General features: G+C 41.3%; 1 protein-coding gene across 1 annotated transcript in view; it reads left to right on the top strand.

Annotated features, from left to right (window-relative positions):
- The window catches only part of LOC110127202 (ATP-binding cassette sub-family C member 4-like), a 107,697-nt gene that overhangs the window by 7,457 nt on the left and 84,677 nt on the right, over nucleotides 1–15,563 (top strand). Inside the window, exons 3-5 of the mRNA XM_070471120.1 lie at nucleotides 1,122–1,232; nucleotides 1,717–1,837; nucleotides 10,308–10,526. Coding sequence (XP_070327221.1) covers nucleotides 1,122–1,232; nucleotides 1,717–1,837; nucleotides 10,308–10,526 — 451 coding nt within the window. The remainder of the gene's footprint in view (nucleotides 1–1,121; nucleotides 1,233–1,716; nucleotides 1,838–10,307; nucleotides 10,527–15,563) is intronic.

Below are 15,563 nucleotides of genomic sequence, written 5' to 3' on the forward strand. Positions count from 1 at the left end.
GTAGATAGTGATGCAGTTGGTGGGAATGTCTGGGGCTCTGCTTGTCTTGGCCTATACTAGTTACAGCAGCCCCCACAGTCCTTTGCCTTCCAGAGCCAGTGTTGTGGTTGGACTGGCCCTTGCGGTTCTTAGGATTGTGAGACACATCTCAGCAACAACCATCAGGGAACTTTCAAATGCCAAGGTGAATCACTCACATGACCTGAAGAGTATAAGGCATGCCTGGAGCTACATAATGAGGTCCTAGGTAGAAAGAGAGAGAGAAAGAGACTGTGAAAACTAGTGAGTGAAAGAACTTGGACCTGGTATTCTGCCTTTTGGGGATTGAGGGTGAGGTGCGCTTGAATTTAGCAACTTCACTCTTTATTGGTGAATTTAAAAAATAAGAGCGGGAATTAAAGTGCGGGAAGGGAGAAGCAAGCAGTCAGTGAGATGGTCTGTTATCAGGTCAACCAGAACTTTTTGAAAAAGGGAACTTCATGGGTGGGGCGGTCTGGCTCTTTATCTAGTTGTATAACTCACTCATGTTCATTGGAGATGGATAGCTTTGCGGTGTATGTCTCCAAACTTAACGTCAGGCATTTATATTACAATTAAAAAAGGTGATTATCAGGTGCTAAAACACACAGACCCAACCTTGGAACCAGTCATTTCTTCAAGGAACCTTGGTTCCTTTTAGAAAAGAAAGATATTAATAAGTCAGGATCTGGGTGGAGTGGGCCAAAGGGACAGACTTCCCTAAAATAAGTAAGTCATGGGAGTGTAATGTCTGGTGTAGTGACCACAGTTATAATGCTTTATTGCATATTTGAAAGCTGCTGAGAGTTGACGTTAAAAGTTCTCACCACAAGAAAAAAATAATTGTGTATGTTAAAAAAAAAATAACTCGGAGATCTGGGTCTGGAGTGTTCCTTGTTAGTGTGTCATTGCTTCTATGGTCTTTCAGGATATAGAGCTAGACAGTATGTGTGTGTAAATACATATCCAATTTTTTTCTTCCATATTTCTATATATTTACAGTGTAGACTATTTTTTTTTTACAAAGCCCATGAATGTAGGATTCTAATTAAGAGTTATATAATTTGAATATATACCTCTCCTTTTCTCTTAATTTTTAACAGGTGGCTTAATCCCTTTTTCCTGTTTGGTCACAAATGGAGATTGAAAGAAAATGAAATACACTCAGTGCTTCCAGAAGATTGTTCCCAGCACGTTGGAGAAGAGCTGCAAGGGTGAGCACAGACAGGAGGGAGAAGGGGAGGAAGAGTGAGGATTTCCACATGGGGCTAAAGGTGTGAGGGGGCTTTGCCATCCTCTGGGTTCTTCTGAGCCTCCTCCCCTGACTCTGCATGCTCACCCCTTCATGCTGACCCCGGGCTTAGCCCACTTTGGAGGCTGGGGGAGCCTGTGTTCCCTGTGCATCTGTGGACGTGGAGGGAGCCCACAGCCATGGCCCTGGAGGCCGAGCTCTGTCCCTGGAGGAGGATGTCTGCCCTCCTGAGCTGCTCATGACCTGTGAATCCAGCAAAGCCTCAAGGCCTGTTTTTCTGGTGCTTCAGTCTACACCACTCATCCTTCAGGAGCCCTGTGAGCAGTTAGCCAGTATCTGTGGGGCAGCCACAGAGCGCCCTGTAGTGAAGGCTTATCTTCCACTCTGCCCCTCCCCCATTTTCCCTACGGCAGGACTGTTCTTTACTGTGATTTTTCTCATGGCAGGTACTGGAAGCAAGAAGTTGACAGAGCTGAGACAAGTGGACAGAAGCCTTCTTTAAAGAAAGCAATCATAAAGTGTTACTGGAAATCCTATTTGTTATCTGCAATTTTTGTATTTTCTGAGGTAAAAGCTTTTACATACAGTGCATTGCTTTCATTGTACGTGGGCCAGTACTGAAATGGATGTGACTGGTGAGAGAGACCAGTGGTTTAACATCCTGTAGCCTAGTGATTGTATTTATCTTCAGCATAAACAGGTGTTTATCTAGGGAATTGGTCCTCTGGAGATTACCATTTGTCTTTTAACCAATTAACACATAGTGTCATGGGAGGAAGGACTGAAAAGCAAAGACATTTTAGACCATGTTAGGACATTGTTGGTGCTCAGTAAATGATATAAATGCTAAAATTAATCCTTGATCAAAAGAATATCCTAAAACCTCAAGGAATATGTGGTTTGGAGGAAGTAAACTTGGGGCAAAGCCCCAGTAACATAAGACATTTTACAGGTGCTCAGTTCAGTGCAGTTGCTCAGGCATGTCTAACTCTTTGAGACTGCAACATGTCAGGCTTCCCTGTCCGTCAGCAACTCCTGGAGCTTTCTCAAACTCATGTCCATCAAGTAGGTGATGCCATCCAACCATCTCACCCTCTGGCATCCCCTTCTTCTACCTTCAATCTTTCCCAGCATCATGGTCTTTTCTAATGAGTCAGTTCATCGAATCAGGTGGCCAAAGTATTGGAGCTTCAGCTTCAGTCCTTCCAGTGAATATTCAGGATTGAGTCCTTTAGGATTGACTTGTTGTCTCCTTGCAGTCCAAGGGACTCTCAAGAGTTTTCTTCAATATCATATTTCAAAAGTATCAATTATTTGGTGATCAGCCTTTTTTATGGTCCATCTCTCACATCCATACGTGACTACTGGAAAAACCATAGCTTTGACTAGTCGAATGTTTGTTGACAATGTCTCTGTTTTTTAATATGCTATTTAAGTGGTTTGTAGTTTTTCTTCCAAAGAGCAAGTGTCTTTTAATTTCATGGCTGCAGTCACCATCTGCAGTGATGTTGGAGCCCCAGAAAATAAAATCTCTCACTGTTTCTATTGTTTCCCCATCTATTTGACATGAAGTGATGGGACCAGATGCAATGATTTTCATTTTTTGAATGTTGAGTTTTGAGCCAGCTTTTTCACTCTCCTCTTTCATTTTCAAGAGGTTCTTCAGTTCCTCTTCACTTTCTGCCATAAGGGTGGTGTCATCTGGATATCTGAGATTATTTATATTTCTCCTGGCAATCTTGATTCCAGCTTGTGCTTCATCCAGCCAGGCATTTTGCATGATGTATTCTGCATATAAATTAAATCAGCAGGGTGACAATATACAGCCTTGCGTAAGTCCTTTACCAATTTGGAACCACTTTGTTGTTCCATGTCTGGTTCTAATGATTGTTTCCTAACCTACATATTGATTTCTCAGGAGGCAGATAAGGTGGTCTGGTGTAGTCCCATGTCTTTAAGAATTTTCCACAATTTTCTGTAATTCACACAGTCAAAGCCTTTGAATTAGTCAATAAGGCAGAAGTAGATGTTTTTCTGGAATTCTCTTGCTTTTTCTATGATCTGATGGATGTTGGCAATTTGATCTCTGGTTCCTCTGCCTTTTCTAAGTCTAGCTTGAACTTCTGGAAATTCTCCATTCACATACTGTTGAAGCCACAGTTGGAGAATTTTGAGCATTTCTTTGCTAGTGTGCAAGATGAATGCAGTTGTATGGTAGTTTGAACATTCTTTGGCATTGCCTTTTTTGGGATTGGAATGAAAGCTGACCTTTTCCAGTCCCATGGCCCCTGCTGAGTTTTCAAAATTTGCTGGCACATTGAGTGCAACACTTTCACAGAATCATCACTTAGGACTTGGAATAGCTCAACTGGAATTCCATCACTTCCACTAGCTTTGTTCATGGTGATGCTTCCTAAGGCTCACTTTACTTTGCACTCCAGGATGTCTGGCTGTAGGTGAGTGATCACACCATCATGACTATTTGGCTCACGATGAACTATTTGTATAGTTCTTCTGTGTATTCTTTCCACCTCTTCTTAATATCTTCTGCTTCTCTTAGGTCCATATGGTTTCTGTACTTTGTTGTGCCCATCTTTGTATGAAAGAGTCCCTTGGTATCTCTAATTTTCTTGAAGAAATCTTTAGTCTTTGCCATTCTGTTGTTTTCCTCTATTTCTTTGCATTGATCGATAAGGAAGGCTTTCTTATCTCTCCTTGCTATTCTTTGGAACTCTGCATTCAGATGGTTTTATCTTTCCTTTTCTCCTTTGATTTCAGCTTCTCTTCTTTTCTCAGCTATTTTGTAAGGCCTCTTCAGACAACCATTTTGCCTTTTTGCATTTCTTTTTCTTGGGGACGGTCTTGATCCCTGCCTCCTGTATAATGTCACGAACCTCTGTCCATATTTCTTCAGGCACTTTGTCTATCAGATCTAATCCCCTGAATCTATTTGTTACTTCTACTGTATAATTTTAAGGGATTTAATTTAGGTTGTACCTGAACGGTCTAGTGGTTTTCCCATCTTTCTTCAATTTAAGCCTGAATTCTTGAAATAAGGAGTTCATTATAGGTACTCAGCAAGTAATAATTAACTTGACCAGGTCGCATGTGATAAATGATTTCCTTAGATGGGATCGTTGCCTCTCCCCTTCCAGGGGAACAGAACCCAGGACCCTGCATCTGGGCTGGAGCTGCCTAGAACTCCCAAGAGCACATCCTTTCCTGGGCTTCCCCCTTCCCCAAGGGTTGGCACTGTGAGCCAAAACCCCCATGTGGAGGAGCTCCAGCTTCACCATGAATTCATTCACCCTCCATGCTAGTTTCTGTCCTGGCTGTGGGGATGGTTTTCTGGTTGAAGGGCGAGTCTTGGTAGCTGGGATTAGCAGAGGGTGGAGAAGGGGGTGTGCAGGGAAAACCAGAGTAGAAAGCCATGAGGTCAGTGACCTCCATGACCCTGAAGATTCTGGGTCAAGACCCCCCAGTGAGACAGTTCACCTGGGGACACAGTGCCATCAGCCTCCCTGTTCTGGCTGAGCCTGCTGGAGGCCTGCTGCAGACCCCCCTGGGTGGCTTGTGCTCTCTGTGGTCCCTTAGTGCTGCCTTAGGGACACGGGTGGCCCGTGAGTGTGTGAGAGCAGGAGGGATGGAAGATACAGTTGCTGAGAGAGGGGTATTTTAGGTGGAAAATGTGGTGAGTTGTCATCAGTCCATTGTATTGGGGGTGAGGTGATGGCCCTGGTGGTCTACAGGTGGAAGGTGTGGCTCTTATTTAAAGGTTGTGTTCTTCTGAAGGGCATGCAGGCAGCTGGGTAGGTGAAGTATACCCCACACAACTGGAGAAACCAGAGAATCTGTCAATTCACTGGTGACTGGATGGTCCTGGCAGGTTGAATTCTCATTAATGACATGGGTGGATTAGCCATTGTGCCAGAGGCTGGGGAAAGGTATATGGGGGAGAGTGCTACCTTTAAGAGGGCTCTGACCACCCAGATATTGCAGTGCCTTGCGGCAGGGTGAAGTGTTGATTTCATAGTCTTCCAGCCCCAGTCATGCTTCCTGCTGGGGATCCAGGAAGGCCAGGCCTGGGGCTGCATAAGGTGCAACTGGTAGAGCCCTGGCCCCTCTTTCAGGAGGCTGGTTGTTGGGTGGTCATGGCAGAGAAGTGGGGAGTCGAGGACCTGGCAGTTGCAGGGCTCGTTCTCTGTAGTACTAGCAGTACTAGTGGCAGTAACAGAGGCTCATACTCAGTAGTAGTGGTGGTGGCAGGGGCAGCAGTACTATTAACAGTGTACTTAATAGTGTGGCAGTACAATAGTAAGTACTCCAAAAATATTATGTATCAAAAATGCTATAAGCCGCCAGTCAGGATGGCTGCTATCCAAAAGTCTACAAGCAATAAATGCTGGAGAGGGTGTGGAGAAAAGGGAACCCTCTTACACTGTTGGTGGGAATGCAAATTAGTACACCCACTATAGAAAACAGTGTGGAGATTTCTTAAAAAGCTGGAAATAGAACTGCCATATGACCCAGCAATCCCACTTCTGGGCATATACACCAAGGAAACCAGATCTGAAAGAGACACGTGCACCCCAATGTTCATCGCAGCACTGTTTATAATAGCCAGGACATGGAAGCAACCCAGATGCCCATCAGCAGACGAATGGATGAGGAAGCTGTGGTACATATACACCATGGAATATTACTCAGCCATTAAAAAGAATTCATTTGAATCAGTTCTAATGAGATGGATGAAACTGGAGCCCATTATACAGAGCAAAGTAAGCCAGAAAGATAAAGACCAATACAGTATACTAACGCATATATATGGAATTTAGAAAGATGGTAACGATAACCCTATATGCAAAACAGAAAAAGAGACTCAGATGTATAGAACAGACTTGTGGACTCTGGGAGAAGGCGAGGGTGGGATGTTTCAAGAGAACAGCATTGAAACATGTGTATTATCTAGGGTGAAACAGATCACCAGCCCAGGTTGGGTGCATGAGACAAGTGCTCAGGGCTGGTGCACTGGGAAGACCCAGAGGGATCGGGTGGAGAGGGAGGTGGGAGGGGGGACTGGGATGGGGAATACATGTAAATCCATGGCTAATTCATTTCAATGTATGACAAAAACTACTGTAATGATGTAAAGTAATTAGCCTCCAACTAATAAAAATAAATGGAAAAAAAAATAAAAATAAAAATACACATATTAAAAAAAAAATGCTATAAGCACTTTGCATGTCATATCACCAAATCCTCTGGCTAATTCAATTAAGTCATAGATATTATGTTACTTCCATTTTAGAAGAGAGGACGCTGTGTTCAAATAGTCACATAGTGTGTCTGTGGTCATATGAAGAGTCAAGGACAGACTGAGGTTCCCTCTCAGACACTCTGACTTATGAGCCTGATCATCTCAATGACTGAAAAGTCTGTCCATGATCAGGAAGGCTCCTCTTGAGAGCTTTGTCTTCATGATCTCAGACACATGTGTCCTGAACTTGGCCTAAGGATAAGAAATGGGATACTAAGAACTCCCTGGAATAGGATATCAGATTAGGGATCATAAATGAGGATGTCCAGGTTGGACCACCATCGCCCCCACCCCACCCCCCACCCCCCCAATACTGGAAGCGACTAGGACTTTGACACTAGCAGCAGTGTCATGTTGAGTTCAGATGGGCCAGGAGCCCTTTAGGAAGCCACCTTGCACTCATTACTATTCCCAGTGGATGAGTTTATGGCTGCCCTGGTGAGCTAACTATAAATCCATCCATACTCTTAAGACATTGCTCCAGATGGGCTCCCTGATATGAACCAGTGAGAAGATTTTGGGTCTTGGATGGTGACTATGTTGGGACTGATGATCTGGGCAGAGGCTGAGTCCTCTATGTTGTTACTAAGTGCTCCTGGTTGCTTGCTGAGACCCAGTATGTCTGTGATTCTGGAGGTGCATTTGCTGAGTGAGAATGAGAACCCCAGGTCAGTTACTAGGGTGTATTTCCAAATACACTTCCCCACACACAGAGTGTACCCCAGACCTAGGTCTTAGGGTGAGAGTTGGGAAGGGCCAGACAGTCCCTGGGGGGACAGCAGATAAATCAGCTGTGAAGTGCCAGGACTGGACTTTCTCCCAGGAGGGAGCTTGCTTGTTCATGCTGTTCAAGCCAATGTCTTGGTGGTTTACAGTGTAAAACTAGGCAGTGGCTTTGATTCCCCAGGTAAGGATGCTGACTGGCATATGAAACTCCTTCTAACTTTGTGGTATTAGGGTTATAACTGGCAGAACTTTTCATTCTAATGCAGTGACATTCCAGCAGTTGAGGGCCATTAAAAGTCAAGGAGAAGTGAACCTTGATTTTTTTTTTTCCTGTCCACCAAAAGAAGCCTGAAATACAACACAAATACTCCTGTTTGCCTAATCTTGGCTGTTGACAATCTACTGTTCAGAGAAGTTACAAAGAAATGATTTCTCATGACAAAGCTAGTAATGATTTAACTTTTTTTTTTTTTTTTACATTTTAAAGATCTTTTTCAGGTGCTGTTTTGACTTTGGGATGATTAAAGCTAGTTACTAAGTTGGATGGAATGAATGTTAGTTAAGTAACTGATTTTATGAAGCAATGTCTCATTTTGTGATCTTCTGTCTATGCTGCTTGTTGGTCATTATATTTGAGATGGTAGAAGATCTAAACGCAGCACAGGATTCTCTAAAATGCAAATGTGCTGCCTGCTAAGTCACTTTAGTTGTGTCTGACTCTTTGAGACCCTATGGACCTTAGCCCACCAGGCTCCTCTGGCCATGGGATTCTCCAGGCAAGAATACCAGAGTGGGTTGCCATGCCCTCCTCCAGGGGATCTTCCTGACCCAGGAATTGAACCAGCAACTCTTACTTCTCCTGCATTGGCAGGCGAGTTCTTTGTCACTGGGTCCTCCTGGGAAGCTCTAAAATGCAACTACATTTTCTTTATGACCTCCAGCCCTCTTTTAATTCCTCTGGTACACAGAACACCTTGTAGATCATCCATGATTCCCAAGCCATGTGCTGTGACCACCCACAGCACAGGCACTCCTGGCAGCACCAGAAGGAAGAGGCAGGCAATGTCAGTCCAAGGTGAAACTTTTGGGGTTAGGATTTTGAAGTATAAAAATCTGTCCTCTGAGAGAATGAATTATGATGTTCAGGAAAAAAAAAATGGCAGGATGATGTTGATGTGAAGCTCCTGAAAAACCAACAATAATTAAAATGGAACAGCCAAGTATCCAGCATGCCTACCCTCTGCATTCACCTCCATGGGGACCCACAGACCTCCCCAGGTCATCAGGGCCTCCCTCTTAGAGATAAGTCTTCCATCTGCTGGTGTATAAGTGGGGTGACCTCAAAGAGCCAGTGTGAGTTTGCCCAGTCCCTTCCCCTGAGAGGTGAGGAGTGGCGGGGGTTATGTCCTATTCTCCTGACTGTTAGAAATGGCCCAGCTTTGTCTCCTGTACATGAGCCACCGTGGCTTTCTGCATTAATTAAAAAAAAAAAAAGTATTGCTTAAAAGTAAAATCTTTTTTGAAAGTCAAGTTCTTGAAAGATTTCCAAACTTTTGGCATTTTGTCTTTTGAGAAGTCTGTGGAAGAAATGATGTTGAGGGTGGAAGTGTTTACTTTTGGTGACTTGGATTCATGTTGAGTGCTTAGTTTTCCTTAATAGGGGAGAAGGGAACATTTAGGGGGCTGACTAGAGGGAGGAGGTAGGTGTGGGATGGAGTGGCTGTTTGGCAGGATGGGCAAGTGTTTCTTTAGTTTTGGGAAAGAAAATTGCTTTCCCTAAGTCTCACTCAGGAGTTAAGCCTCAATGCCTCCCAACTCACTGGTTTAAGATTTGACTTTTGCCTTGGGAAAGAGATGATTTTTAATATTTCTTCCAAAGCAGCTCCTGCAGTGTTTGTTAGATGGATAACCATGGATGACATCTTTTTTTTTTTTTTTTTTTAAAGCTTGACTTCTGCCATGTTTAATTTTTGACTCCAAGGAACATCCCATCTTCTAGAGGGTAGAGACATATTAACACAGTGTTCCCTGGAGGCTGAGAGCCTGGGAAGCTCCCCAGCCTGGTTTCCTTGTGATGCTCCAACTGAAGCTGGGCTCCATTCTCTTAATCTCTGGGCAGGTATAATTTAGGGTGAAAAAGATTGAACGTGTCTGTGCCAATGTCTTGGGCTTCCCATATAGCTCAGTTGGTAAAGAATCCACCTGCAATGCAGGAGACCCTGGACTGATTCCTGGATCGGGAAGATCCTCTGGAGAAGGGATAGGCTACCCACTCCAGTATTCTTGGGCTTCCCTTGTGGCTCAGCTGGTAAAGAATCTGCCTGCAATGTGGAAGACCTGGGTTCGATCCCTAGGTTGGGAAGATCCCATAGAGAAGGGAAAGGCTACATGCTCCAGTATTCTGGCCTGGAGAATTCCATGGACTGTATGGTCCATGGATGAGGTCACAAAGAGTTGGATACGACTGAGCAACTTTCACAAGGAAGACTTTGTGCCAATGTCTCAGTTCAAAAAGGCTCTTAAAGCAGAAGGTGATGGCAAGAGCCCACTTCCTGTACATAAACCATCTTGATTTTCTATTGGGCTGGGATGATGAGAGAACGGGGACAAGGGCCGGCTGTGAGCAGGGCTTGTTCATAGGGAAACAAATTTCTTACCCTTCTCTGCCACCTTTTTCTTTATTCATCTTAGGCAAAGAGTCACTTGGCATCTTGCCAAATGCATTCTAAAGCACTAATTGTGATATTTATTGAGTATCCACAGTGTACTAAGCACAGTGTGCTAAGACTTTATTGTCTTTGAACATAAAATTCTTGCCTAAGGTTAAAACTGCTTGTCTTATAGAAGATAGTGGATTTGTATATTTTTCTTTTAGATGAGCCATGGATGTAGCATTTTGTTAAAATGCTTTTTAACAAGCAAAAATCAAAGTTAAGCTTGTGTTAAGAAAAATGGGTATGACTTGAATTTCTAATGGAGACTATTTTCTTTCAGGAATGCACCAGAGTAGTTCTGCCCTTTCTTTTGGGGAGAATGATTAGTTACTTTGAAGACCCCAAAGTTTCTGATGCTTTGTATGAAGCCTACATCTGTGCTGCAGTGCTGAGCGCCTGTGTGCTCCTGTGGGCCATTCTGCACCACTTGTGCTTCGATTATTTTCAGCGTGAGGGGATGAGGCTTAGAGTGGCCATGTCCCATATGATCTACCGCAAGGTAAGTGTCACTTGGTACCACACTGTGTACCTCCTCTGAAGCATCAGAAGTGTTTTGTAACTGGCATCATTGATGTTTTACTAGAGAAGCTTGATATTTGCATCAAGTCAAGTTTGTTGTCATTTAAGCAAACTTTACCAATATATAACAAAAAGTTTTTGAGAGCAAGTCAAGGCTACCTTTGATAAATTTTATCTATAGGCTGTTACATAATACCCACTAAATTTATAATGAAATCTAATAAAAAAAATAAGTATGAAAAGTATCTAGTTGATTTTTCAATGATTTCCCTGCCTAAATTGCAGTGGTATTTATGGAAATTTTGTTATTGTTGATCATTAAAACCTTCATTTATATCAAATTTATGTTTAAAAATGAGTTTTAGTGATTAGATCTATAACATTAAATCTAGGAAACAAGAATGTATTTGAGAAAGTTTATGATTGTATTTTTGAATTACCCATTTAATCATATTCAATATAATTGTTTCAACTAAAAATATGTATGGGCTCCCCTGGTGGCTCAAATGGTAAAGAGTCTGCCCACAATGCAGCAGACCCGGGTTCAATCGCTGAGTTAGGACAATCCCCTGGAGAAGTAAATGGCAACCCACTTCAGTATTCTTACCTGGAAAATCTCATGGATAGAGGAGTTTGGTGGGCTACAGCCCATGGGGTCACAAAGAGTTAGACATGACTCAGTGACTAACACTTTCACTTTATATATATATATATATATATATATATATATATATATATATAAATGGAATCTATGTCAAAAACAGATTCATTGTATTCTACAGTTAAGATTGCTTTTAATGATATTAAAGAAAATAGTTGGATATTCATGACAAAGCTTGAAATTTTCCATTGGTTTTAGTAATTTTGGAGAGCATTTGTTGCTGTTCATTCAAGTTATTTTCTTAAAACAAATATTTCCTTTTTTCTTTAATAAAGATTATAGGTTTTTTGTTTTTGGGGTTTTTTTGCTGCACTGAATGGAGTGTGGGATCTGTTCACCAACCAGGGACTGAGCACAGGCCCAAGGCAGTAAAAAACACTGAGGCCTAACCACTGAACCACCAGGGCCTTTCCTGCATTATAGCACTTCTAATAAGACCTATGCTGATGTGTTCAGTGACTTTATATTGCGAAATACCATTAACATTATTCCACAGTTTACTCTGATCTTAAATGATACAAAAGGAGTAAGGATTTCAGATGTCTTTACAAAGGAATTGACACAAATACACTGTGTCAGTAATTGAAGGGCCCTTTGTAAACTTGATCCTGGATACCTCTTTGCCCTGGGCTATTTGCTTTAAAAAAAAATCCTTATTTGATGGTGTCGTGTTCTTGAAATTAGATCTTTAAGTGTTTTTGTTCCACACAAAAAAACTGTGGTAATGGATATGTTAATTGGTTATATTACAGTAATCATTTCCTAATGTATATTTATATCAAAACATCATGTTTTACACCATAAATATATATAGTTTTTATTTAAAAAGTCCTCATTGAAAGCTAAAAACAAAACATTTAAATTGAAATTATCACCACTTTTACTTGGTTGCTCCTTACCTAGAGCTTCTGTTTCTTGGGAGTACTTGTCCTGGCGAAATGTAGGATTACTTCTCCTCATCTTCCCTTGAGCAAAGTGTTGTTAACCTCAGGGCTAAGTGAACTCAGAGCCCTGGAATCTCACTGTCTGTGTTTAGATACAGCATCTAAGCCAGTTTCCTCCTGGGTAATGTGGAAAGGGGAACAGTGACTGTACACTCTAGTCAGAGGTCTGGTTTGTCATTCATCATCATCTTTTTTTATTCTGTTGTATCAAATATTAGGAGACAAATACCCAGATTTCCTCATAAATTAGCTAGATGTTTATCTTTCTGGATCATGCTTAGTGCCCACAAAGAGGAAATTTCACCAACACAGCACAGTGAAAACCTTAAGTTAGGCTTGAGGTAATGGTTCAGTCAGAGCTGGCTCTTTGCGGCACAGGTGTTCCATTGTTCACCTGTTTTTCTTCCTCTTCCCACTGACACTTTGGAAAGTTGCTTTTGGAAAATCCAATCTGACTTGGCACATATGCGTGTGTGAATATACATATCTCTCAAGGTGTTTATTTGCCAGCTTGATTATTCTTGAAAAGATTGTCCCTGTATCAAATCAATAATTATTGGGATTAAACTATGGACATAACCTGAAGTAGTTCCAGAAACATGGGAAAGACAAATTTCTTCATGCATAGCCTTGCGTCTAGAGTCCTGCTGGGGTACAGAAATAAGACACTTCTTCTTTGCAGGTTACAGGTGGGCTGATTCCTTAGGGCCAAGCTTGTGCTGCCAAGTGGCTCTGAAAGGCCCCTCTGAATGTTTGTGGTTCATGCTCAGGCCCCATCTCCTGATCCTGAAGAGGAATCAGATTAAGGTATTAAAAATGGAATGGCTGCTCAGCTCATAGTTGTAGTTTATCTACACCATGGATTCTCGGCTTAGGCACGTCTCAAGGAAATCTCTAAGGCTGCACATCTGCTGCTCCTAAAATGGCCCATTCAGTATTTCATGCTCTTTTCAGCTGAATTTTGATCTTGTGGGAGGGATCATATGTCATTTATTTATATTTCTACAGCTTCAGTAAAATTACTTTTGAGCATTGATTTTTAAAAACTATGATAAAATATATACAACATAAAATTTACCATTTAACTTATTTTAAGTGCACCATTTATTGACATTAGGTACATTCACCTGGTTGTGGAAACATCACCACTATTCATCTGCAGAACTTTTCATCTTCCCAAGTGAACTTCTGTAACCATTAAACACTAACTCCCCAGACTACTCCCCCTCACAGCCATCACCATTCTACTTCTTGCTATGAGTTTGACTATTCTAGATGCCTCATATAAGTTGAATCATACAATGTTTGTCATCTATTTTACATATGGTAATATACATGTTTCAGTGCTATTCTCTCAAATCATCCTACTCTCGCCTTCTCCCACATAGTCCAAAAGTCTGCTTTTTACATCTGTGTCCCTTTTGCTGTCTTGCATATAGGATCATCATTACCATCTTTCTAAATTCCACATATGTGTGTTAATATGCTGTAGTGGCATTTCTCTTTCCAACTTACTTCACTGTATAATAGGCTCAAATTTCATCCACTTCATTAGAACTGACTCAAATGCATTCCTTTTTATAGCTGAATAATATCCCGTTGTGCATATGTACCACGGCTTTCTTATCAATTCGTCTGCTGATGGACATCTAGGTTGTTTCCATGTCCTAGCTATTGTAAACAATGCTGCAGTAAACACTGGGCACTCTTGCAATTCTGGTTTCCTCGGTGTGTATGCCCAGCAGTGGGATTGCTGGGTTGTATGACAGTTCTATTTCCAATTTTTTAAGGAATCTGTACAACTCACTGTGGTTTTGATTTGTATTTCTCTAATAATGAATGATGTTGAGCATGTTTCCTTTTCAAGTGTTAATTAGACATCTGTATGTCTTCTTTGGAGAAATCCCTGTTTAGTTCTTTGGCCCACTTTCTGATTGAGTTGTTCATTTTTTCTGGTATTGAGCTGCATGAGCTGATTGTATATTTTGGAGATTGATTCTTTGTCAGTTGTTTCATATGCTATTATTTTCTCCCATTTGGATGGCTGCCTTTTCACTTTGCTTATAGTTTCCTTCATTGTGCAAAAGGTTTTAAGTTTAATTCGGTTCCATTTATTTATTTTCAGTATTCTGCAAGGTGGTTCATAGAGGATCTTGCTGTGATTTATGTCAGAGTGCTTTGCATAATTGTTCTTTTAAGAGTTTTATAGTTTCTGACCTTACATTTAGATCTTTAATCCATTTAGAGTTTATTTTTGTGTATGGTGTTAGATAGTGTTCTAGTTTTATTATTTTACACATGGTTGACCAGTTTTCCCAGCACTACTTGTTAAAAAGATTGTCTTTTCTCTACTGTATATTTTGCATCCTTTGTCAAAGATAAGGTGTCTGTAGATGTGTGGATTTATCTCTAGGCTTTCTATTTTGTTCCATTGCTATATATTTCTGTTTTCTGTGCCAGTACCATACTGTCTTGATGACTGTAGCTTTGTAGTATAGTCTGAAGTCAGAAAGGTTGATTCCTCCAGTTCCATTCTTCTTTCTCATTATTGCTTTGTCTATTTGAGGTTTTTTGTGTTTCCATACAAATTGTGAAATTCTTTGTTTTAGTTCCGTGAAAAATACCATTGGTAGCTTGATAGGGATTGCATTGAATCTGTAGATTGCTTTGGGTAATATACTCATTTTCAATATACTGATTCTTCCAATTCATGGACATGGTGTATTTCTCCATCTATTTGTGTCCTCTTTGATTTTTCATTGGTGTGTTATATTTTTCTATATATACATCTTTTGTTTCCTTAGGTAAATTTATCCCTAAGTATTTTATTCTTTTTTTTTTTTTTTTGGCATTTCTTTTCCATGCGGATGGTCTTAATCCCTGTCTCCTGTATAATGTCACAAACCTCCGTCCATAGTTCATCAGGCACTCTGTCTATCAGATCTAGTCCCTTAAATATATTTCTCACTTCCACTGTATAATCATAAGGGATTTGATTTAAGTCATACCTGAATGGTCTAATGGTTTTCCCTACTTTCTTCAATTTAAGTCTGAATTTGGCAATAAGGAGTTCATGATCTGAGCCACAGTCAGCTCGCGGTCTTGTTTTTGCTGACTGCACAGAGCTTCTCCATCTTTGGCTGCAAAGAATATAATCAGTCTGATTTCAGTGTTGACCATCTGGTGATGTCCATGTGTAGAATCTTCTCTTGTGTTGTTGGAAGAGTGTGTTTGCTATGACCAGTATGTTCTCTTGGCAAAACTCTCTTAGCCTTTGCCCTGTGTCATTCTGTACTCCAAGGCCAAATTTGCCTGTTACACCAGGTGTTTCCTGACTTCCTGCCTTTGCATTCCAGTCCTCTGTAGTGAAAAAGACATCCTTTGGGAGTGTTCTAAAAGGTCTTTTAGGTCT

This window comes from Odocoileus virginianus, chromosome 8 (genome assembly GCF_023699985.2).
Source record: "Odocoileus virginianus isolate 20LAN1187 ecotype Illinois chromosome 8, Ovbor_1.2, whole genome shotgun sequence".
In the NCBI taxonomy this organism is placed as follows: domain Eukaryota; kingdom Metazoa; phylum Chordata; class Mammalia; order Artiodactyla; family Cervidae; genus Odocoileus; species Odocoileus virginianus.